This window comes from Nothobranchius furzeri, chromosome 5 (genome assembly GCF_043380555.1).
Source record: "Nothobranchius furzeri strain GRZ-AD chromosome 5, NfurGRZ-RIMD1, whole genome shotgun sequence".
Taxonomy (NCBI): Eukaryota; Metazoa; Chordata; class Actinopteri; order Cyprinodontiformes; family Nothobranchiidae; genus Nothobranchius; species Nothobranchius furzeri.
In genome coordinates, this window is record NC_091745.1 from 78,759,721 (window position 1) to 78,785,120 (window position 25,400).

At 46.1% G+C, this 25,400-nt stretch overlaps 1 protein-coding gene and 1 long non-coding RNA gene across 4 annotated transcripts in view; one reads left to right on the forward strand and one right to left on the reverse strand.

Annotated features, from left to right (window-relative positions):
* Positions 1-24,773, reverse strand: part of chrnb2 (cholinergic receptor, nicotinic, beta 2) — a 37,802-nt gene extending 13,029 nt beyond the window's left edge. Inside the window, exons 1-4 of one of the 3 annotated variants that reach the window (XM_015950443.3) lie at positions 24,413-24,773; positions 3,703-3,848; positions 1,762-1,806; positions 10-119 (exon numbers count right to left, since the gene is read on the reverse strand). In XM_015950443.3, the coding sequence (XP_015805929.1) occupies positions 10-119; positions 1,762-1,806; positions 3,703-3,848; positions 24,413-24,476 (365 nt within the window). In that variant the 5' untranslated portion in view covers positions 24,477-24,773. Of the gene's footprint in view, positions 1-9; positions 120-1,761; positions 1,807-3,702; positions 5,157-24,412 lie in introns of those variants that run through there. The other 2 variants (XM_054741418.2, XM_015950444.3) reach the window with 2 other exon arrangements.
* The window catches only part of LOC139070154 (uncharacterized), a 2,146-nt gene continuing 1,318 nt past the window's right edge, over positions 24,573-25,400 (forward strand). Inside the window, exon 1 of the long non-coding RNA XR_011520784.1 lies at positions 24,573-24,701. This is a non-coding gene — a long non-coding RNA (uncharacterized lncRNA). The remainder of the gene's footprint in view (positions 24,702-25,400) is intronic.

The window sequence follows — 25,400 nt, forward strand, 5'->3', positions numbered from 1 at the left end:
GCGACTCACTTGTTGTAGAGGACCACGTCAGGCAGCCAGATGTGTTTGGAGGGCAGCCTGACCTTCAGCATCCCATCAAACTCCTCAGGGACCCAAGTCAGACGATAGTCCTGCCACTCCTGAGGGCCAGCACAAACATCAGGCTCAGTCACTCGTCGGCCAATCACATGGCTGCTAGGAGACATCCTCTCCTCCTGAGCCTTCAGAGAGGAGAAGATGCTTGTGTGTGTGTGTGTGTGTGTGTGTGTGTGTGTGTGTGTGTGTGTGTGTGTGTGTGTGTGTGTGTGTGTGTGTGTGTGCGCGTGTGCAGAGATTCCTGGTTGTAGGGATCTATGGAGCACTGGTGTTCCTTCTACGTTCCATTAAACCCCATCAATTTCAACGCGTTCAGGTGGACGTGTGAGTATAAACTGGGATGTTTCTAAGTTATTCCACCCACGGATCCAAATCCAGCTGTTTGTGTGGCTTGGTAAGTCAAACTGATTGGCTTTAATCGTCCTGAGAGACTTCAGCAGCTTGTTTTGGTTTATTTTTCATCAGTAGACGGAAGTAGGGGATCAAATTGTGCTGCATCCAACAAAATCTGAGCTAACAGTAAATCCATGTAAATTATAATCTAAGATGCTGCTTGTGTCTCCTGTTTCATCCTCAGTGAACATTGGTGACCCCGCCACAGAAGCATGAACACCTACTGCAGGAGGTGTTGAAAGCTCTTACTGGAGTTGGCTCCTTATGGCGATGAAAGGTCAAAGGCCGTGTGCTAACCGTGCATGTTGGTTAGCACAATATCTCATTATCTTCAGTTTGCAGCGAAAGTTTATATGGAGCTACAAAAGGGCCAGAATGTTTGGAAAACTGAAAAAATAAAAGTGGGAACTAAAAGGGAAATCCTAAACTCTCCCACGACGCTGAAGCAGTTCTGCATCTGTTAACTGAGTTTTACATTTTAACACTTTTTAATGCATTTTTATAATATTTAAATTTCCACATAAAAAACTGGACTCAATCAGCTGGAGTCTAGGTCTGATAAGAATTGATTTAGTTGTTTCTTTGTAGTTTGGAGAGGACTTTAGTCCAAATGTCAAACTCATTACTCATTAACCCGTTCACTGCCAATGACGAGACTAAAGCTGTCATTTACATTTTTTTACTGTGTGGGCGTCGGACGAGCCCCCGCACCGTAGGAACAAACATCTCAGCTCTAAAGCTGATCTTCCTCCGCATACATCACACGTCACGTGATCAGGAAGCAGAAAATCCATGCGTTAGGAGTTAAACTAAAACTGTGTCGGCTGTGACATGTTTGTGCACGGTGTTACACACGCATGCTAATGTGCCGTAGTGCTGTAAAAGGTCAGAGCTCCGCCAGAGCATGAGTAACAATCAGAATCATGATAATATTAAAACTGTGGCATAAAACTAGATGAGAAAAACAGCTCTAATGAATAACTGTCTGATTTATTTGTTTTCAAACACGTTTCCACCCCATGGTAAAAATGTAGGGGTGCGTTATTTTTACGGGACTGGTTTCTGGCCTCCTGACTGCCTCTCGTTCATTTGATCTCATAGCTGCTTCGGTTCAGTGGCCCACAAACCCCTGAAACATGTAGAGGACAAAGATGCAGCCCATGCATCTCGCTGTCCTGTAGGGTGACATCATCATCACATACGACGGTGGAGAGAGAGATTTTACCAGGGCTCGTGTTTCCCCTTGTCTCTGTATGTGGGGAGGGTTAGGGTTAGCAAAGCTTGGAGTCTCACCTGCGTTAGCCAGACGTTGGTGGTCATCACCTGCTCTCTTTCATGCTGTAAAAGAACACAATGACATCATTACAGAACACCAGCAGCAAGGTCTTCTTGTGGTTTACAGAATCCTGCTCACTATAGATGCACCAATCTCTGGATGGTGACCACCCTTACCAAAAGGCAGTACATGCAAGCATGCTTCAATCCTCCTTTTAAAGTGAAAATAAGACTTTCAGTTTTCTCTTAGTGTACCTACGCCGTGATCCACTTTGCTAATGCAATGTTATTTATACTTGGCTTATTCTAAAAAGTACACTAAAAGTCTACGTATGTTGACTGATGTACTTAACTCATTCAGTGCATGTTTTTACTGTGTGGGCGTCGGACGAGCCCCCGCACCATGAGAACAAACATCTCAGCTCCAAAGCCGATCTTCACCCGCGCACGTCACGTGATCAGGAAGCAGAACATCCATGTGTTAGGAGATCGTTTTGGGCCGCTGCTGTAAAAAAAGTGAGGCGCCAACCAGAAAAGCTTCTGCCGATCACAATTCAACAACGGATTATGAAAGAACGGATAACGCTCGAAACGCGCAGATTCTTCCTGATGTAAGAGGTGAGTCTCCTCTTTGTTTTGGTTGTTTTGGTTGTTTTGGCGTCAACATCACCATAGCGCGCAACGTTCAGTGACTCTTAAAAAAACAGTAAAACGGTGAGAAACACTGGCAGCGAATGAGTTAAACAGCAGTGTAGTAATTGCCCATTTCACTCATGTAGTCAGTGCGAGGTGTAGGACAGCAGACGGGGACAGTTAAACCCCACACTGGTCCTTGTGGTAACTCTGGGAGAGCCTGTAGCCGTGCATCGCTCCAACACATTTATTACAAATTTAAGAAACATTTCAGAAAAAAAACAACTTTCAAACTGTTATTTCCGTAACTGTCAAAAAATTATGTTGTTTTAGAATTTTAAATAAGTTTAATGTGTCTGTTGCTTCAACAATAAGATCCACAAAAGTATTTTTATGTTTTTTAATGGTGAAACTCAGTGACATACATACACACCGCCCAGCCCAGCCAGAAAAGATCTCCACCTGGATCTAACTGGTCAAACAGGAAGGAGCCTCCTAGTGGATAATTACCGCACGGGCGATTATAAAACAAGTTATTTAACCCAGAGCTGCTTCTCATTTCTTAAACAACCAGGTGGAAAGACACATCTGGTGGTGGAGAAGATGCTAGTCTGTGTGAGAAGGGTCAGATCATCGGCATCAAGCAGAGAAAACATCTAAGGAGATGCAGAAACGACTAAAACTGGGTTCAGAACTGTCCAACGCTTTATTATAACTGGTCTGATGAGTCCAGATGGACCCTGGTCCAGAGTGATGGCACATCAGGGCAAGAAGAGAGGCAGATGAAGTGATGCACCCATCATGCCTAGTGCCTACTGCACGAGCCTGTGGGGGCAGTGCTATGATCTGGGCTTGCTGCAGATGGTCAGGTCTAGGTTCAGCAACAGGAAGTGCTCCAAGAACGAGGTCAGCTGACTACCTGAATATCCTGAATGACCAGGTTATTCCCCTGACAATCTTTGGGATGTGCTGGAGAAGGCTTTGTGCAGCGGTCAGACTCCACCATCATCAGTGCAAGATCTTGGTGGAACATTAATGCAACACTGGACGGAGATAAATCTGGTGAAGCTTATCAAAACAACGCCACAGCAACATTTTTTGGGCCTGGTGTTGTATATACTCAATAAATATGTATTCACTGTCTTTAACATTGAATTTATGCTTTGTGTGAGCATGGGGGGGTGGGGGTTGGAATGAGGTGGCCAACAATTTTCCAAGGTTCGCCGGTCACCCCTTGGGAGCACCACTGTAGCTGTTTAACATGAATAAGTGAGGCAGACTAAAGTATGAGTCTGGTGTTTGATGACAGAGATGAACACGACTCACCACACTGATGAGTTGGGCCAACGACACCATCAGCTGCACCGTGACCAGCTCAGAACCGTTAGTGGCGGGACGGATCAGCTTGTTGTAGTGAGCTGGGTTTAGGAGGTGCTCCACCAGTCGCTCCTCCGTGTCTGCCCCAAGGACACCTGCAGCCAGAGGAAACTACCATCAGAGCTCGTGCTTTAGAGTTTCAACCGCGTGTTTACGGATCACCGCCAGCCGGAGCGTGTCAGTGCAGCTTGACGGAGACTTCTTACAAGATCTGACATCATCAGAGTCAGAGTCTCTGTCGCTGTCCTTCCTGCTTCTGCTCCGTCTCTCTCCATTCCTCTCTACTGCGCTGTACGTCCAACTGCCAGCTCATTTTTAGCTTTGGGTTATTTTCGCTCCATGTCACACATCTCCCCGTCTCCCTCCCGCCTGTCGGCCATCCGTCCATCTGCAGCAGAGGGAAGCTGGATCTGCGGGTTTAAGCTGAGCGTTCACAACATCAGCAGAAGGTTTTGTCTTATCTTCTTCTTATAAAAACAAAAAAACACAACGCAGACAGAAAACCAATCCCCTCCTCGTTTTCCCCTCTGTCTCCCTGGCATCTCCTCTCTGCACGTTATCTCATGTTCCTCTCACATTTTCTACCCTGAGGAGAAACACAGACGGCTCACTGAGAACTCGTCATCATACCCGTACTCTTCCTCTTCCAGAGACAACAAACAAGGCAAGAAAACACTCCTGCCTTCTTTTAAAATGTATTTAATGGAAAACTTTAACAGAAAACATGCAACACAAAAGAAGTTGAGTCATTTTAACAATCTTTGTGTTTTGTTTTAGACCTCCAAAGAAAATCTGCTAATGTGGACTCCTCAAGGACTCGATCCTGAGGGACATTATCATCTCTGCAGTTGCTAAAATAAAAAAGAGTCAAATATTATGCATGTTAGAAACTGGGTTTTCCATCAAAATACACAAAATTACTGATATTCTCTTCATGCTTCTTATTCTTTAAAGGTCAATGGAAGAAAAATATATTGGAATATATTGTAAAATATGCAGTAATATATTGAACAATATAATTCAATATATAGAAATCTGATAACTCATTCTAAAATAAATGCAAAGGTATATGAACACCAAATATCTGAATATATGTGAGACTATATGTAATATACACATACAAATATGTGTGTACAAATACATATATGTTTAGAGAGAGAGAGCATTCAGAGTTAAAATATATGTATTTATTAAAGAATAAACAGATGTCATCATTTATATGTGCAGATATAGGCCATGTATAGCAAGAAATTACATAATGTGAAAAATTGCACATTTAGTTAATCTATTTTAATAAATGAAAGATATGACAAAATGTATCTACATGTAAAGTATTTTACTATCACATTAAATATATGTAACATATAATTTTATGAAAATCGTAATTAGGACTGTGACATTAACGCGTTAATTGATTAATTAATTAGAAAAAAAATGATGCGTAAAAAAATTAACGCATTTAATCGCAGCTTGCTTTTCGAGCACGGCGGAACCTTTGTCATTGCGCGATTTCCTCGTAGACAGAATATCACTGACGCACACAACAATGCACAGTGCTAATGGCTACTAACAGAATAAAAACAGAAAGAAGTTGCCTTGCTTGGACTGATGCAGGATTTAGGAAACACGCCCGCCTCTTTTCTTAACTTGGAAAAAATAAACTTCCAGACAACAACGGAGTCCGTGTCGCGGACATTTTTCAGAGATCGTCTCTGCTGCAGCTGCCCGGTGGCACTGGAAACTTTACAAAAGTTGCTGTAACCTATATTTTTAACATTTACGTAACATCTGTGCAGCGCTGAAAGCTCCAGACAGAATAATTCTTTGCCCTAACAGTAGTTTATGAAAGTAGTCAGACAAACGAGAGGCACCTGGCTGCCGCTGGGAGAACGCTCCGTGTTCTGGGCCTGGCGGGCCGGTATCAGCATGTTTTAGTTTTAACTCGGCTTCAACACACCTGATTTCAATCAGCAGGTGATTAACAGGCTTCTGCAGAGTCTGATGAGCTGCTGCACAGGTGATTCAACCACTGAGTCTAGTGTGTTGGAGCAGAGAAATCACTAAAAGGTGCTGGATACCGGCCCTCAAGGCCCGGAAACGAATAGCCCTGCACTAGTGTGTGGTAGGGGCTGCATGACTTAATTTTTTTTTTAAGTCGACTGTCAAGTAATGCAAATCGAGTCGACTTTGACTAGTCGTTGATGACGTCATACACCTGAAGCGGCGCAGGGGTGGGGGGGGTTCGGTTGGATCGCTGGAGTTTTTGACAATTAAAATTGCGCCCACATTTTCAAAGTTAAACACATTTCTTTTAACAACGGTAGTTTCTGCTTCAGCCCTCTCCCCCCTCCCCCTGCTTCAACCCTCTCCCCCCTCCCCCTGCTTCAACCCTCTCCCCCCTCCCCCTGCTTCAACCCTCTCCCCCCTCCCCCTGCTTCAACCCTCTCCCCCCTCCCCCTGTGCAGTGGCCGCAAACTCACTGATGCGCCTGCAGCCTCTCGGAGTTCCTGCTGCTCTAAACATTAAAATAATTATTTCATTTTCTGTTCCTCGCTTCTGATTACCTTCAGTGATGTCTGTTTGTTGCAACCAGCAGGTACAAACACTAACTTGTTTTTATTTGGCTATTTTTCTGTCCTGCCTGTTTATTATCTTCCTGCATCTCCTCTCAATCCTAAAGAGAAACTGCTACCTGCCTTCATATATATTCACCTCATGAGTTACCTTTGAACTGCAGTTCTAAAAGATCTACCGACCGCTAAAACAGTGGAGTGCTCGCCGGCCACACCGGTGAGGTGCGTCACCGGAGGACAAAACAGGTGATGCGCTCTGATCCACAGCAGTGAAACGCATCAGGCACAAATAAAAGAATAAAAGACAGAAAACATAAAAGGAAATGAGCCGACATGAACGATCGCGTGTTAAATTAGTTTTTGAGGTGGCGACACCTGATTTGATAATGTTACTGTGGCCGTGCTCAGGACGCAGATGTCTGGAGCGCGTCAACGATCAGAGCTTTGCATGCACAAGCTGGTTAAGGTTAGGATGGGAGTGAGGGGAAGGTTAAATTGCAAGAGGGTAAAGGTCGCAATTTGGTTAAATGTCCGTTTTACGGCGGGTGTCAGTACCGACGCTCTGGCACAGCGCGTCGCCTCCCGACGCGCTGGAGCTTGTCACCTGCTGACAGCAGGCTGCTGTCTTTTCCGTGGACTGCATCTTGCCGGTCATTATCACGTGACAGCGACTAGTCGATGACAGGCATAACAAGTCACTATAGAGCAGTGAAGTCGACTAGTTCATACAACCCCTAGTGTGTGGTGATATTTGTTCTCCACGTTTGACCCAACCTCTGGGCGAGTGGTGAGCTGCAAACCCGCGCTCGGCAACTACTTGGTGATTTAACCCCCAAACAAACCCCTTCATGCGAGCGTCAAGCGGGGAGGCATCGGGTCCCTTTTTTAAGGTCTTTGGTATGACCCGACTGGATTTGAACCCACGTTCTCCTAGTCTCAGGGCGAACACTCATGCCACTTGGCCCCTGAGCTGGTAGTGTTTGCTAACGCCGCTTTAGACAGAGGTGTCAACAATATTTGAGCGTAAGGGGTCCTTAGAAGCAAAAACAAATAAGTTGCATTCATAATTTTGTTCAGTGAAGATCTGAGCAGCTTTTCTAATGTAAGCATTTCTTTTATGTTGGAGGCTTGAGCAGGAAATAGGGGTAGAAGACTGTTTTCATGTTTAGGTTAAACTCAGAGTGGCCGATCATATTAATAAAGTTCCTCAGTGAACTTGATCATTGAGAGCTGAAGACATTAAAGGCTTTTTAATCTTATTTAATTCATCAACCATCACCTTAAAACAGTTAATTGTTGATGATTTAGTTGGAAATCCTGACAGATTGTTTATTTTATTGGTTTCCTGTCAGTTATTTTACAATTCAGCACTCATCCAGAGTCAATGAAGAGCTTCTGGTGTTGGTGTCGGGAATCCGTTATCCAATCCGCCTGCAAACGTCCGCGCGTTGTTCCGGTTGGATTAAACGGTCTTATCCTCAGGACCAGAGTCAGTGAGGCTTCAGCTGGGACGATGAAACACGGGGCTCTAAACAAAAACTCACTCTGAGCTTTTGGGATTTCATTCATGAACTTTTCTGTTCGGGATTGCTGCAGCAAGGAACGTGGAGGAAAGGCGCCGGATGTTTTCTGTAAATAATACATCCTGGAAGTCTGGATGCTGTTTTTACAGAATCACGTTTTTCTTCGTGAAGACCAGGAGAAAACTATTGCACCAGGGACACACCGGCCGCCGAAGCGCCGGGAGGCAAAGCGCTGACGAAATTCGGCCGCTGCTCGCTGCTCCTCAGTTCAGACCAGATGCTTGTTTCTCCGCTCCGGTCGAGGCGCGCCTCCTAGTTTTTTTAAAGAGCAAGTCAACCCCTACCAGATTCTAACTCAACTCCCACTTCATGTTTGAAAAATGTAACAAATGCTGTTGCCTGGCAGACCGAGAGGGCGGAGCTGCTAACAGATACACACAGACAGGCTCACGACAGCATTGTGACATCATAATGTACCAGTTTACATCATAGCATACCTCTTAGCCAATAGCGGTGGCAGATTTAAATTAGAATGCAGTGCAGAGTTTTTACCTGACAACGGCACAACACTGACAGTTTTAGGCAGAATATTTAAATTTTAACTAAGATGCACTGAAGTGCCAAATTATTGACGACACGTGTCTGCAGCACGATTAGACACTCGTTTATTTAGTTTATCAGCAAAAAAAAGTTTATTTGGGGGTGACTTGCTCTTTAACCACTTGGTGTCCTCCATTTCCTCTCTGCCTTTACTCTGCTCTTTTTCCTCTACACCCCCCTCCCCTTAGCTGATTGTGTGTGTGTTTGTACGTGTGTGTGTTTGTACGTGTGTGTGTGTGTGTGTGTGAACCTATGGTGTGAACCAGTTGTTAATAGCTGGCCTACAACTTTCTGCCTCTTTGTCCTGTTTGCTCCGGTTGAAAGACACCCAAAACCACACCCCCTTCACGTGGTCACACACACACACACACACACACACACACACACACACACACACACACACACACACACACACACACACACACACACACACACACACACACACACACAAGTTCGCTGTGTGTGTGTGTTTGTGTCTGTTTACGAACACATTTGACTATCGTGGAATTGTATTTTGAAATGCTTTATTTTGTTAAATTTACCAGCCTGCCTCTTATGTCTAGGTTTGACTTCCTGCCAGAATTGACGCAGTTCACCCGCGGCTCGCGAAAAAAATAGAGCAGACGCTGAAACGATCGCTGCACGGCGCGGGCTGGAGCGCCGGCGCGCGGCGCTTCGGCGGCCCATGTGGTCTATAGAATAGGATAACAAGGGCGCCGAATGAAGGCAGTCCCAATTTCGCGGCGCTTTGGCGGCCGGTGTGTCCCCGGCGTTAAACTTTTCACTTCCTACATGTGGACTCATAACAGGAGAGGTGGTCTGATCTGGGTGTGTTCACATCTGCGTGAGATCGCATCACTTCTGCCTCAGATGTGCTTCACGTTTTCAGCGTGAAATAAGGAAAAGTAAAGAATTCATATTTGGCTTACGTTTAAAACAAGGGGCAAACTCGGAAGTGACACTAGCTGCAGTTCCGCCCTCGCCCACTAGGGGCCGGCACCAGAAAGTAGCAAGCTCATATTGACTCCCAAGTTAAAGTTACATTAAATAACGTATTTAACTTTAAGCTAGAGCTTTGAACGTCATTACTGACTTTAACTCTTTAACCGCATTTTTTTACTGTGTGGGCGTCGGACGAGCCCCCGCACCGTGAGAACAAACATCTCAGCTCTAAAGCCGGTCTTCATCCGCGTACGTCACACGTCATGTGATCAGGAAGCAGAACATCCACGTGTTAGGAGATCGTTTTGGGCCGCTGCTGTAAAAAAAAAAGCGAGGCGCAAACCGGACAAGCTTCTGCCGATCACAATTCAACAACGGCTTATGAAAGAACGGATAACGCTCGAAACGTGCAGATTCTTCCTGATGTAAGAGGTGAGTCTCCGCTTTGTTTTGGCTGTTTTGGCGTTGACATCATCCTAGCGCGCAACGTTCTGTGACTCTTAAAAACAGTAAAAACGGTGAGAAACGCTGGCAGCGAAGGGCTTTACCGATCAGGAAACGGCTGGCAGTGGATGAGTTAACAAGCCACAGCTAACCCTCGTGAAGTTACTACTTTACACCAGAAGATAGCGGACGTGTGTAACTTCAGGCTGAACAACACTTATGGGTGTGTTTGTATTAAAAGTTTCAGAGTTTTTAGAGGTTGAACACCACCTCCTGCTGAGAGGTTCCTGGTGGAGGAGAGGAGGAGACGAGCGCAGCACGAAGACGGAGAATATTAGAGGGATAAAACCCACAACTCCAGGTCTGGTCTTTATTGGCTGATCTCTTCGGTCGTGAAGCAGGATATTGACTCTCTGATGAAGAAGGGTTAGGGTTCCCTCATCCGGAGGAGCAGGAATCTGCTCTGTGAACCAACTCCTCAGCAGAAATGAACTTGCTTACTGCCTGGTTAAAAACATTTTAGGACTAATAGGTCTAGTTTATCGTCATGACAACTGTAAGGGTGTGAATCTTTCCGTAACGCTATAAACTAAACCCCTAGATTGTAAACAAAGACTTTGACCCTCTTTGGCCTTTTAAAAGGAGAAAAACTCATGATTTTACTCCTGCCTTTAACTCCACCTCCTCTCTGGTGCTCCTGGGCAGAAACTACCTCTGTCAGCAGATCGATGACAACACTCCTCTTTCCCTGCTTCCTGTTTGGATCTTTCTCTGCTGTCGGGTTTTGCTTTTATCTTTATCTCCACCTCCCTCGTTGATGACAGCCGCCTTCCATTAATCTTACCCCCCCCCCCCCATCCTCCTGTCAGCGCGCACGCATCAGTCAGGTTGTTTATTGTGGCTCTTTTTAATATGTGTGTGTTATCCTGTGTGCACCTCATCATGAGGGAAATAAACGTTACCGTCCGAGCAAAATGAGGGATGTTTATTACTCCCCGAAGCACGGGGCAATAAGAAACAACGCGGCTCATGCTCTGCTCTTAACTTCGTCGTACTTTGGAAACACAGCTTGGAAGAGAATAATAACAGAGGATGCTTGTTTCTAATCTGCGTCACGGCTTTGACAACAGTTTGGAAGCATTGTTAAACATTAATGCTCATAAAAAAGAGGTTAGTGGAAGGCCTTTGTGCTCTGAAGCTCAAAAACCCAATCTCAGCCCCTAAATTAAACCGACGAGGGATGATTTCCTTTTATATCTCCGACAAGCTTTGTGCATCTCACTCCAACTAAAGCGCCAGAGCCAACTTCCAAAGAAGTCGGATCTAATTCCTAAAACATGTAAAAGTTATTTTATTGGATGCAAACGATTCAGAGCAGCAACCTCTTTTGTTTGAGAGGCTTTTAAACCTGCAACTCTCAAGACTGTTTTTATCTTTTTCTTACAGGCCAAAAATTTAATTTAAGCTAATTTATGAAGCGCCAAATCAAGACAAGAGTCGTCTCAGGGCACTTCACGTGGTAAACGTTCCAATACAGTTCAGTTCATTACGCTGATCAGAAAAAAGATTCCTATATAAGGAACCCAGCAAGTTGCATCAAGTCACTGACCGGTCTCAGTGACTTTACAGCAATCCTCATACCAAGCAAGCATGTAGCGACAGTGGAGAGGAAAACTCCCTTTTAACAGGAAGAAACCTCCAGAGGATCCTGGCTCAGTATAAACAGCCATTCACGGCACGACAAAACATTTAGAACAACAAAATTATTACATTCAAACATTTTGAATTTTTTACGTTTTATAAAGGTTAAAGGTGTGGCTCACTCATTTAATCAACACATTTACGGTTGTCTCCAGTAGGAATGAATGCCTTGTTAGTCATACTCAGGGGGGAAAAAAGCACTGGTGCGCCTGTTTGAGGAATTAAATGTGAGCCTCATCACAGCTGAGCTTCAGGCGGCAGGCTTTGGAGTTTTACTTCCTGATTTTTGGACATCTCTCCTCTGATTGGCTAACAGCAACACAACTCTACCACTGATTCTGTCTGCTCTGCAGCGCTGATGTTTTATCTCCTCAAATAACACAAACCTGGAGGAGTTCTGCTGTGTGGTGGAGTTGCTAGTGCTAGCGGTTAGCTTCTGCTCGCTGAGACGTTCTCTGTCATGATGTTGAGTTGTAGTTAGGATCCATAATGCAGGTGATAGCAGGTGAGTTTAATCAACACCAACAAGGGAGATGAGACAGCAGAGACACAGGACGCTACAGGAGCAGATCAGTTTTCAGTTCAGTTTTAGTTTATTTGTCATATGCAAGTTAGCACAGGGTCAACATTGCAATGAAACGTGTATGACGAGCAGCGGTCTCTCAGCAACATGATACAGGAGAAAATATAATAAAATATAATAAAAATATAATAAAATAAAGCAAAAAATATAGTAAGGAGCAAAATATTAGAGAGACATGGTAAAAGGGAAAAGATGACTAAATATATATGTGTCAATAAAGAAAATCCTGAAAAGAAATATGACGGGAGGGCAGATGGGATATTGCACAGGAATGAGCTGCAGAAAATTACAGTATTGCACTTTAGATATAAATTACAGTATTGCAGGATATAAATTATGCAGGATATAGATTACAGTGTTGCACTTTGGATATAAATTACAATAACAATAAAGTGAAGTGACCAGTACGGATTAAATATAGTCCTTGTGAAGCTGCAGGGTAGCTTCTGAGTCCTGTGTTGTGTGTGTTTAGGTGTTGTGGTTGAGGTGTCGTATGGCTTGATGATAGAAACTGTTTTTAAGTCTTGTAGTCCGAGCAGACAGACTCCTGTAACGTCTGCCAGATGGTAACAAGGAGAACAGCTGATGTGCCGGGTGGCTGTGGTCCTTGATGATGCTGTGTGCTTTCCGGAGGCATCGTTGGAGATAAATGTCCTGAATGGCAGGAAGCCTCATGCCAGTGATGTGCTCTGCTGCTTTCACCACCCTCTGTAGTGATTTACGGCTGCTGGCAGAGCAGCTTCCGTACCACACTGTGATGCAGCTCGTCAGCAAGCTCTCAATTGCACACCTGTAGAAATTTGAGATGAAGCAGGCGCTCACGCCAAACTTCCTCAGCCTCCTCAGGAAGTAAAGCCGCTGGCGAGCTTTCCTGATAGTAGTGTCTGTGTGAAGGGTCCAGGAGAAGTCCTCAGTGATGTTGACTCCAAGGAACTTGAAGCTGCTGACCCTTTCGACCTCAACCCCGTTGATGCGGATGGGTTGGTGTTCCCTGACTGGTCATTTCCGGTAGTCCACTATCATTTCTCTGGTTTTGCTGATGTTGAGAGTCAGGTTATTTTCCAGGCACCACTCGTACAGTGCCATCACCTCCTCTCTATAGGCCGTCTCATCATCCCCTGTGATGAGGCCTATGATGGTTGTGTCATCCGCAAACTTGATGGTGATGTTGGTCTCATGTTTAGCAACACAGTCGTGTGTGAACAGGGAATATAGGAGGGGGCTAAGCACACAACCCTGGGGCGTACCTGTGTTTAGGATGAGTGATGAGGAAGTGTGCTTACCAACTCTCACCACCTGGGGCCTGTCTGTGAGGAAGTTTAGAATCCAACTGCAGATCGGTGTTCCCAGCCCAAGGTCGACGTTTTCTGCTGTTTCCTGGACGCTAAACCAACAACAGACTTCCCCATCCTGAGTCCAGATGGGTGAGTCCATGAATGTAAAGTGACAGTGTGACGAAGATCTGTCAGGCTTTTCTAATCCTAGAGTTTCACCGTCTGTTTTCTATCAGAAGCCAATGCAGGAGATAGGTGTAGGAGACTATTTTCATGTTCAGCCTGCATGAGACATTCAGAGTGACCCGTTAGAATCAGAAATAACCAATAAAACATGGGTTTTCAGTGTTCTACACCTTTAGGATGGTAATAATCCACTTTTGTCTTAACCATCACTCTGACTGTTAGCCTATCGATCTGTCGTAGTTAAACTATAAACCATAAAGCAGATTCAGTGTTTGGTTAGCGACTCTTAAATCTTCGGCCCTATCCGGATGGAGCTGTTGCCTTTTTTCTGAGTTCAGCGACTCATCAGATCTTTTACTTTTGAACACAGACATTCAGGAAAAATGCTCTTTACAGAAGCCATGGAAGCTTTCCAGAGGTAAATAATTAGTCGTTTTGACCTCACATCCTGTCTTTTCTTACTGAGTATTTATAGTTTAATCTTTTTTCAGGCTGAGAATGAAAAAACTGACTCACATTTTATGGCACTGAGACTATTTACAGAATCAAACTCGTGGAGTCTATTTCTAATGTTTTCTTATCTCATGGCTGCAGAAATATCCTCTCGCTCTGACCTGATCGAACTCAGAGGCTCCGAGTGTGTGTGTGTGTGTGTGTGTGTGTGTGTGTGTGTGTGTGTGTGTGTGTGTGTGTGTTTCCCTCTCTACGCATGGCTCTAATGCTGAAGCTCTGAGGCTGTAACGTCGCTCCGGTTGTATTCTGGTCGTTTTCCAGTACAAAAATTGCAAAAATAATGTGACGCGATGAATTTTTCAGCAGGGCTCTCCCACCATTAGACGAAGGAGCTACGGAAGGAAGTAACACACCACGATGCACGACTCGGAGACGGTAGCTTCACCGCTACATCTGTCTCCATCTCCTTCTCTCACATTGATCTCAGCTCTCTGATAGATTGAGGCCATGCACGGTTTTGATCAAATCATGTTCACCGTGCACCAAAGACAAATGTGGAAAAATGTGATTGTCTCTACTGAGAAAGCTTGTTCATATGAGAAAGGGTCAGCAGTGGACAGAGGTTGTTTTGTCCTTCCTTCTCCGAGCTGCCAAAAGGCTTTTTGGCTGTAGCTGAGATGTTTTATGCTGAAATACTCCTAAATCAATAAAAGAGGCATCCATTGATCTATTGGCAACACCCAGCTAGTTTTGTAATGCAGTACAGCCAAGAAATTAATATTGATTCACCATCCAAACTCCATATCACAAAGCACTCACAACAGAGTCAGGACATACAGGAAGCAGAAGCTTTACTGTCTCACTGAAGTCCAGAAAGAGGTCTGAGTTCAAATATGTACCAAATGTTTTAACAGCTGATCCAATTCAGCCTCATTATTCTTAATGAAAAAGAATGTTAGATGTTATTTTTCAAATAATTATGACATATTCTATTAAACATGCACCTATTTTATTCCTCTTATCTGTGCTGAAAAAGCAGCACATGTTGCACACTGCTTTCCTGGACCAGCATCCCATCCTGCACCAGCATCCCATCCTGGACTAGCATCCCAACTTGGACCAGCATCCCATCCTGCACCAGCATCCCATCCCGGACCAGCGTCCCATCCCGGACCAGCATCCCATCCTGGACCAGCATCCCATCCCGGACCAGCATCCCATCCCGGACCAGCATCCCATCCCGGACCAGCATCCCATCCTGGACCAGCATCCCATCCTGCACCAGCATCCCATCCCGGACCAGCGTCCCATCCCGGACCAGCATCCCATCCTGGACCAGCATCCCATCCCGGACCAGCATCCCATCCTGCACCAGCATTCCATCCTACACCAGCATCCCATCCTGCACCAGCATCCCATCCTGGACCAGTATCCCATCCCGGACCAGCATCCCATCCCGGACCAGCATCCCATCCTGCACCAGCATCCCATCCTGGACCAGCATCCCATTCCGGACCAGCATCCCATCCCGGACCAGCATCCCATCCTGCACCAGCATCCCATCCTGGACCAGCATCCCATCCCGGACCAGCATCCTATCCCGGACCAGCATCCCATCCTGCACCAGCATCCCATCCTGGACCAGCATCCCATCCCGGACCAGCATCCCATCCCGGACCAGCATCCCATCCTGCACCAGCATCCCATCCTGCACCAGCATCCCATCCCGGACCAGCATCCTATCCCGGACCAGCATCCCATCCTGCACCAGCATCCCATCCTGGACCAGCATCCCATCCCGGACCAGCATCCCATCCCGGACCAGCATCCCATCCTGGACCAGCATCCCATCCTGCACCAGCATCCCATCCTGGACCAGCATCCCATCCTACACCAGCATCCCATCCCGGACCAGCATCCCATCCCGGACCAGCATCCCATCCTACACCAGCGTCCCAACTTGGACCGGCATCCCATCCTGCACCAGCATCCCATCCTGCACCAGCATCCCATCCTACACCAGCGTCCCATCCCGGACCAGCATCCCATCCTGCACCAGCATCCCATCCTACACCAGCGTCCCATCCCGGACCAGCATCCCATCCTGCACCAGCATGCTGTATCAGAATCCAGTTAACAGCATCTTATGCAGGACTAGCATACCGGCATCCAAAATACAAAAAGCTGCTTTATTCAGCAGGAAATTTCATTGATTGAAATAGAAAACCAAGTGTTAGCATCCCTAAGTTTTCCCGTTTCCATACTTGCTCCACTGATGAGGCACCGTTTATGGCACAAACCTGCAACAATTTCCCAGTTTTTCCCAGTAGAGCCACTAATCTGAAGCATAATGAACTGACAAGTGTTTGCGCAGATCCCAAATGAAAACAATAATGTGATACCCAAACAGCATCCTCGTGTTGCTGCCATCTAGCAACCAGCACGCACCTGAGCAGTTTAAAGTAACACTTGATACTTGTTTAAACCACAAGCTAGCACTTTAACATTGATCTGAGAGATTGTTGAGTTAGAAACTTCACCAGTTTCATATCTGACACCACTCTGCTGCCCTCGGCTCCCCTATAGGGGAAGCGCTTTACCTGCTTTACAGCTGTTAGCTGTTAAGCTAGCGGTTAGCATTTTCAGTTTTCCCATTGTCAATAAAAAGCACAAGAAATTAGCTTTTTCTGGTGGGATCAGGGTGGAGCCTGAAAGTAAAAGTAAGAGAGTGATGTCTTTGGAGGTGGAGCGAAGAGCTAAAACCAGAGTCAACGTCGACACGGCTTACGCTAGTCTGTCTGAGGGAGCTAAAGGATCCTACAAGGATAAAGACAAGGAAGTTTATCTCTTACCAAGTAAAATATTTACCAAAAAATCACAATGTGGCCATACAAATACTACTGTGTGTGTGTGTGCGTGTGTGGTGTGTGTGTGTGTGTGTGTGTGTGTGTGTGTGTGTGTGTGTGTGTGTGTGTGTGTGTGTGTGTGTGTGTGTGTGTGTGTGTGTGTGTGTGTGTGTGTGTGTGTGTGTGTGTGGATGCATAGGTGTATGAAGGTGTTGCACAAACACACACACACACACGCACACAAACACACACACACACACACACACACACACACACACACAAACACACACACACACTCACACACACACACAGAGAGAGAGGTTTCTTCCTGTTAAAAGGGAGTTTTCCTGTCCACTGTCGCTGCATGCTTGCTTAGTATGAGGATTGCTGTAAGGACTCTGACACTAGTCAGTGATGCAACCTGCTGGGTTCCTTAAATAGGAAACTTTTTTCTGATTGGCTTAATGACCTGACCTGTACTGGGATGTTTACTGTGTGAAGTGACTTGAGACGACTCTTGTCGTGATTTGGAGCTTTATAAAGGAGTTGAATGGATGTTCTTCCTTTCAAAAACTTGAAACAAATGATTGATGATTGATTGATTGATTGATTGATTGATTGATTGATTGATTGACTGGTTATTAAAGTTAAAGTCCCATTAGTTGTCACACACACACACCGATGTTCGTGCGATTTGACCCCTCCCCTGGGGGAGCGCTGAGCTGCAGGCACGGCCGCGCTCGGGAACCATTCGGGTTATTTGATTTAGGAAATCTGAACTGATGCGGTCTCAGCAGGAGTCCCTGTGTTAAAACTCTCATACATCACACTAAACATGGTGCTGTGGTAACAGTACAGCATGCTTTATATGGAGGAGAAGCTCAGCTGCTGGACGGCGGTCAATGACTTCCAAACAGTGGCGCCTATTTCCAGAATCTCAGCGAAATCCATCACTTGAACAACACTATGCTGCTCCTGGCAGCTATTATTGTATGCTATCGTTTGGCTGCTGATAAATCCTGACACCAGCAGCAGGCTGACGATGTGTGAACATGAGGAGACAGGACAAGAAGGATGAAGAGGAGGAGGAAGGGGCTAAGTGTGCCTATAAGTTGGATTCAGCAAAGTTCTTTTTTAGGTAGGCGTGCGCTCTAAAACCGTGCTCTCCAGGGCCACCGCCACTCCGCACAAACACACACGCATATCTACATGAGAGCACATGCTTTTATACGTGGAATCACACACGTCGCCAGGCCTCGGCTGTGGATCTGCTGAGCATCTCTAATCATGGAAGCTGCTTTTATATCCATTCCCTTTGCTGCACCTTTGTGATTCAGTCCAGGCACACGGAGATGGGAAAAAAGAGCAAGCTACAGGCACGACAAAAGACAGCTGGACTTTTTGGGTGCAGATTTATCAAAATGGGTCCAATTTGATTTAAGTGCATCTATAAAAGAGAGGAACAGAATGTGTTTTAAGTTATTGCAGCAAAGCTATTTTCAGGAGCATTCTGGTCGATGAGACCGTCACACACTGCGCTCCACGCCCTGTAACCCTCGAATCAGGTCAACTCAGCGCCACAGCCATTTTTATTATGCATGGCCTGCTGGGGGAAATGACAAGATGCATCCTCCTCACACCACAGGGCGGACACATCTTCACTGCAGAGCCCAAGACAGGTGCTGAAATGTCCTTGAGCAACCTTGCAAACACACCATATACAAGCTGTGCGTGCATAGGAGAGCCGTTTTCCTGACTGTTTGCCTCAAAGTTACAGAATATTTTATTTTTATGTGTTTTTTCTTCTCCAGCTTGTGCTTCAGGTGTGTGTGCAGCTCTTCATGCATGTGAGCATGTGAGGGGACAGAGTGAAGTCAATCAGATCCTCTCCCCTGAGGGGGGGACAACTCATTAGTAGTCTGCAGCTTATGAGGCTCCTTCAAGTTACATCTAATGGTGTCTTTTTTGGGTCTGTGGGTGTTTCTCAATGCCAAGGAACCTTGCCTCGATGTCTTGGCCCAGCCCCGGTTGCCAAGGAGATACGTCATCGGGAGCCGCCGAGACGTGTTCCTATGTTCATGTTCAACCGAGGCGTGTGTTCTCCGTTTGTTAGCCGTTTAGCTAGCTGAGCAAGGACACACGGGAGGTGTCTTGTAGCCTAGCCTTGGTCAAAAATTACCCAGAATACACCGCTGTATTTTCAAAAGGATGGCGGATCAGAAGCCAGCAGCTACTTCGAGGACAATTTTCAAGTTTAAAAGTAAGTCAACTAATTTAAAAAGTTTGTTTAGATCCAAAGAAGTTATCTATGGTTGTTTAGTAGCTTAGTAGTTGCAGCTTCGCTGGCTAGCGGGTAGTAACTCACTTATATTTTTAGTTTAACAAACATATACACAATTTAAAAAGTAAAAGTCTCGTTATATATTTATATTGAAACTAATACATATAAAATATAACGTTATCTCCCGTGTCACGTGATGTTACGTCACCGCCATGGAAGCCGCGGTCACGTGATGCAAGTCTGTTCCATTTAACCGTTTTCTTTGACCAAGGAAGGACCGTGTCCTCGTAAGCAAGGCACCTTGGCGTTGAGAAACACCCTACAGTATATTAGGCCATTCCCATCTGTACCGGGTCGGCCCGGGCCGGGTAGCCCCAGTCGGCCCCAGCCTGGCCCGGTTGATTCCACACATCCTTGCCTTAAGCCCATGTGGGCTGATTCTACCCACCAATCAGAGGCTTGCTCTAATGGAAGGTGTGAATTTGCTGTCAGCAGTGGGTGTGTTGGCCCTGGTCGGCCTGAAGCAGACCCCCTCGAGAAGAGGGCTGAGAATGAGCCTTGGTTGGCCCGGAAAAATACCAGGCCACCCAGATATGTAAACAACCTACGCTACCCGGCCCGGGCCGACCCGGTACAGATGGGAATGGCCTATAAGTTTCAGGGCTGCTTGATGGTGAAAAATATATTATTGAGCACGACTGCTCACCGACTTTGGAAAAACATTTATTTCCTGTCCTTTGCCCAGAAACATGCACTGCACACTCGTTCTGGTGTTTCTTTGGGGGGGTTGCTGACACTTTGGTTTTTATTACTGTGGTTTTCTGCTGAGTCGTATTAAAATTAAAATAAAAGTCAATGTTTTTTGTTTGCATTGTTGCGGCAAATGTTCTGTTTCTGCGATGTGTGATGAACCAATGGTCCAAAGCTTTCTGTTTGCATCAGACAGAGAAACCAGGCGTGGATTATTCCTCAGATGGCCAGTGTGTGCCAACAGAGCTGTTTTCTATATATATGTGCGGCACATGCTGCGCCAGGTGTTCATTCTGCTTGGAGGTCCTAAGCTTGCCTCCACTGTCACGTTATAGATCAGCTGCAAAAATGTCCAAGCTTGTTGCCATTCAGTCGGTCGGCGCTGATATAAAGGAGGTAAGCCATCTGAGCGGGCAGCTAATCCTCCATAAAGGCTGCCACACAGAAACGGTGCTGCCAGGTGGCACGTCGTTTATCCTGCAAAGGCAGGACGCCGACGCCGTTTCAGCTCCAACATGCCTCTCATTAACCTGCCCACTCCATGCAAGACCTTGGTGTTAATGAGAGAGAGGGAGGGGGGAGCAACAAAGAGGGGAGTGAGACTTTCTCTCTCCTTCTTTAGACAGAAATCTACAAACCTGATGCTCAAATTTAGGACAAGTGTTTCTTACTTTCACCCTCTTTCTTTACAGGCAGCTTACGTCGCAAAAATGCTTTTAAAAACACTCAAATGCAGCTAAATTCCAGCATCAGACACAAATAAGTAAATGCAAACACAGTTTTGGATCGTTTCCTTGGTTAAAGAGCAAGTCACCCCCAATTCAACTTTTTTTGCTGATAAACTAAATAAACGAGTGTCTAATCGCGCTGCAGACACGTGTCGTCAATAATTTGGCACTTCAGTGCATCTTAGTTAACATTTAAATATTCTGCCTAAAACTGGCAGTGTTGTGCCGTTGTCAGGTAAAAACTCTGCGCTGTATTCTAATTTAAATATGCCACCGCTATTGGCTAAGAGGTATGCTATGATATAAACTGGTACATTATGATGTCACAGTGCTGTCGTGAGCCTGTGTGTGTGTATTTGTTAGCGGCTCCGCCCTCTCGGTCTGCCAGGCAACAGCATGTGTTGCATTTTTCAAACAGGAAGTGGGAGTGGAGTTAGACTCTGGTAGGGGGTGACTTGCTCTTTAAGAAGGAAAAGCTTTCCAGAGCATCCAGTCTCTGTGTGAAAAACTCGTTTCCTTCCTCGTTGGATCATGGATTAACCACGATCGACCACATCATCTGGAAAGTTGAGTTCAGAGTCGTAGCTCAGTCCAGGTCTGACCAAACCTGTAGAATTACGAAACGTCATCAAAGGAACCTGTCTGTCAACAGGAAGCGGGCTAAAAGATCTCAAAAAGCAACCCATCATGTTCTGTTCATGCTTACATAACACCGCCCCTACACCTAACTAAACTCTTCACGGCAAAACTGGAAAATAAATGAGCGTCAAACATTTTTTTAGGACTCTTAACAACGTTCTATCACCGTATAAATATGTTGTCGAGATAAACTTTTTTTTTTACATGAATAAAGCCGTTCTCTCACGTTTGTCTAAAGATCTCCACCAACAACACGACTTGGGCTGAAAGCGGCCATCGGACCATCGGGTTGTCGGTCTCACCGAACCGCCGCACTTCCCCGGGTCCTCCACTCACACACTCACGTGCTCAGCACCAGAACCCCACCGGCGTGTGAGGTTCTCCGCTCAACAGGGTTGGGAATGTTACTTTTAAAATGTAATTAGTTATAGTTATTGATTATTTTGTCAAAAAAGTAACTCAGTTACTTACTGAGTTACAAGATTATAAAGGTAACTAAAAACAAAAAAAAATACCTTTTTCATACTTTTTTTCGTTAAAGAATTTAAGAAAAATGGGTTCCCCCCGAATGTGAAGTGGCTGGGATGAGGATCAGCACCTCCAAATCTGAGACCATGGTTCTCGACCGGAAAAGGGTGGCTTGCCACCTCCGGGTCGGGGGAGAGGTCCTACCTCAAGTGGAGGAGTTTAAGTATCTCGGGGTCTTGTTCACGAGTGAGGGTAGGAGGGATCGGGAGATCGACAGGCGGATTGGTTCGGCGTCTGCAGTGATGCGGACGCTGAGCCGATCTGTCGTGGGGAAGAGGGAGCTGAGCCAGAAAGCCAGGCTCTCGATTTACCGGTCGATCTACGTCCCAATCCTCACCTATGGTCATGAGCTTTGGGTAATGACCGAAAGAACGAGATTGCGGATACAAGCGGCCCAAATGAGTTTCCTCCGTAGGGTGGCCGGGCTCAGCCTTAGAGATAGGGTGAGGAGCTCGGACATTCGGGAGGGACTCGGAGTAGAACCGCTGCTCCTCCGGATCGAAAGGAGTCAGTTGAGGTGGTTTGGGCATCTGGTCAGGATGCCTCCTGGACGCCTCCCCGGGGAGGTGTTTCGGGCATGTCCTGCCGGCAGAAGGCCCCCGGGTCGACCCAGGACACGTTGGAGAGGTTACATCTCCAATCTGGTCCGGGAACGCCTTGGGGTCCTGCCGGAGGAGCTGGTGGAGGTGGCCGGGGAGAGGACGGCCTGGAGCTCCCTAATTGGGATGCTGCCCCCGCGACCCGGACCCGAATAAGCGGAGGAAGACGAAGACGAAGACGAAGGTTCCCCTCTTACTTAAACTTACTTCATTTACTATAAATGACTGGAACATAATAAATGTCCAAATGTTTTTTATAAAACTGAATCATTTAAATAAATAAGCACTTAACTACAAACAGTAACATTACACTGATCTAGACTATTAAAATGCCACTGTGTCATACACAAGACCCCAATCAGCTAACATTTATAACTGCAGACAGAAACACCTGCAAAGGTTCCTGAGCCTTTAGATGGTCTCTCAGTCTAGTTGAATGGCTGAAATAAACATCGTTTTGCACAAGATTCTAATTTTTCCAGCTTCACATAATTGTGTGTTTTTAGTAGCAATTCTGCTGCTAATCTAGTAACGGTTAAATAAATAAATAAAATCCTTTAAAATGACACTAGAAGAGGCACAAGCCTGATGGAGGACTAACATTTACTAACGTGGGTCAGACCCAACCACAGAAGAGCTGAAGCTGGGTGGTAAACACACACAGGTAGTTCTGATAACACCTGAGCTCCATGACGTCTGAGACTGATGCATCAGTGTTACAGCGGGACTAAAGACATGATCAGAAACAGGTTACAGCTGGATGATCTAGGAAGGTAGAAGATCAGGACGTCTGAGCGGTGAACAGGTGAGCGGACCTTCAGGACGTCCCGCTAAAAAGTGCACGGCTGCAGATTCACACCTGCAGCAGCGAATCTTCACGTCTGCAGCTGTAACTATTCATCACGCTTTCCTCGTTCTCCACGGCCGTGATGCGCTTGGATGAAACATCCGCCTCTTTAGCTCACGATCAGCTGATGACAGCTTCAACACACCGTGCTGCTAAATTAGTAACGCACGCATTTTCAAACGGCGGTTTGGTAACAGCAGATGGTAAGTAATTAGATTACTCTTTAGTAACGCCGTTATTTTGAACAGCGTTTTTCCCATCACTAACATCAGAGGAGGAGAAACAGCAGGCTGCTACCACTTCGGCTTTAGGACAAACTACCAGAGTCCCAAAATGAAAATCACCATTTGGGGTCACAGATTGGCTTAATGAACTCTGTGTGTGTGTGTGTGTGTGTGTGTGTGTGTGTGTGTGTGTGTGTGTGTGTGTGTGTGTGTGTGTGTGTGTGTGTGTGTGTGTGTGTGGTTACATCTAACCACTGCAGTCAGATATGGTGGTGGCAGTGTGATGGTCTGGGGATGCCTTGCTCATTCAGGTCCTGGACCACTTGGTGGAACCTTGAATTCTGATCCCTCTCAGGAAATCTTGAAGAAGAATGTCTGACCTTTGAACCTGAACAGGCCGTTCATGCTGAAAAACCCTCCACTGTGTCTGAATTAAAACGTTTCTGTAAAAAAGGGCGGGACAAAATTTCTCCAGTGATGGAAGACCGTTAGGAGATGATCTTGTTGTCTTTGTTTTCTGATCTGAAACATTGTGGAGTGAGAACTGACTGAACAAATCTGCAAAGGTGTGTTACATAAATCAAATTTAAGAGCTAAACCTGTTTGTCGCTCCTTCTTTCAAAATAAAAGCCCCAGACACCAACAAGCAGAAATCTGTAACAATAAAAGGTTATGAAGTATGGACCTTTGTGTGTTTTAGCGGCTAAATGCGCACAGCAACCATCTTTACTTCGCGCACAGATCTGCTCTTCGTTCCGTCGCTGCTGTGAAGACGCAGCAGTCGTTTTCTCCACCTCCATCCTCCTCCTCTCAGCATCTCCTTTTGTTTTTGCGATCATCTCCACCTTACTCCATCCGTATACTTTCAAATTCCAGACCACCTGAACAGACGCGTTTTTGGTTCTGCGGACGAGTCCATGGAGAGGAACGGTACTCACCTCCCACAATGGCGAGGAGCGCCAGCAGCAGCAGCGGCGGCGGAGGCGGCCAGCCGCCCATCATGACTCGAGCCCGGAAAGGTGTTCACCCGGATGCGGGAGGCCACTCCAAACACACCCGCAGCGTTTAACTCCCTCTCTTCCTCCTCCTCCTCCTTCTTCCTTCCTCACGACCCTCAAAACCTCCCTTCACTTTCTACCTGGCATAGTGGTGACGTCAGGGCTCTCTCCTCTCCTCTCCTCGCCTGATGGAGGAGAAAAATGGAAAATGCGCGCTCGTTGGAGCCAGGTGAGCTGATGCCGCTGCTGATGGATGACGGAGCTGAGCGGCGATGCGACGGACCGGGCGGGGGCGGGGCGCCATGTGTGTGTGTGTGTGTGTGGGGGGGGGGGGGGGCGGCAGCTAGTGATGCCAGTCTTCCCCGCACAAAGTCTCTCATCACCATCATCATGCAATAATAACCACAAGGCACGGAAAATGTGTTCAATACCGACGTTTCTGTGACCTTGTCAAACTTGGAGACATTTCCTTCTCTTCTTCTCCATCATCCCAGCTTCAAGCTACATTTCATGTCTTTTCCCCTCAGACATGTCATTTGACTAAGCAGCTTCCTAAACATGTTTGCCATTCCTTTCCTAGAGTACACGCGGGTGATTTGGACAAAAATAGATAAAACAGAATCCCAGAAACAAACAATCTCCCATCCTCAAACTTCTGACTATGAAGTCGATTTTCTTTCTTTCTTTGCCCTCTGCTCTGATCTTCATCCACAAAGTCAAACATGGAGAAGTCAACGTGGAGGAGGGATGTGTGGGACGAAGAAGTGTGACCAGGTTGGCAGAGGAGGATCCTCACGTGGCAACTGATAAAAGAAACATCGCCACAAAGGAGGTGCATCAAAAGAGGAGGGCGGCAGGACACATAAATGAAGAAGTGGGGGGAGTCAGCTGAGGGTGGGAGGAGAAGAGAGTAGAGGATGGGAGGATA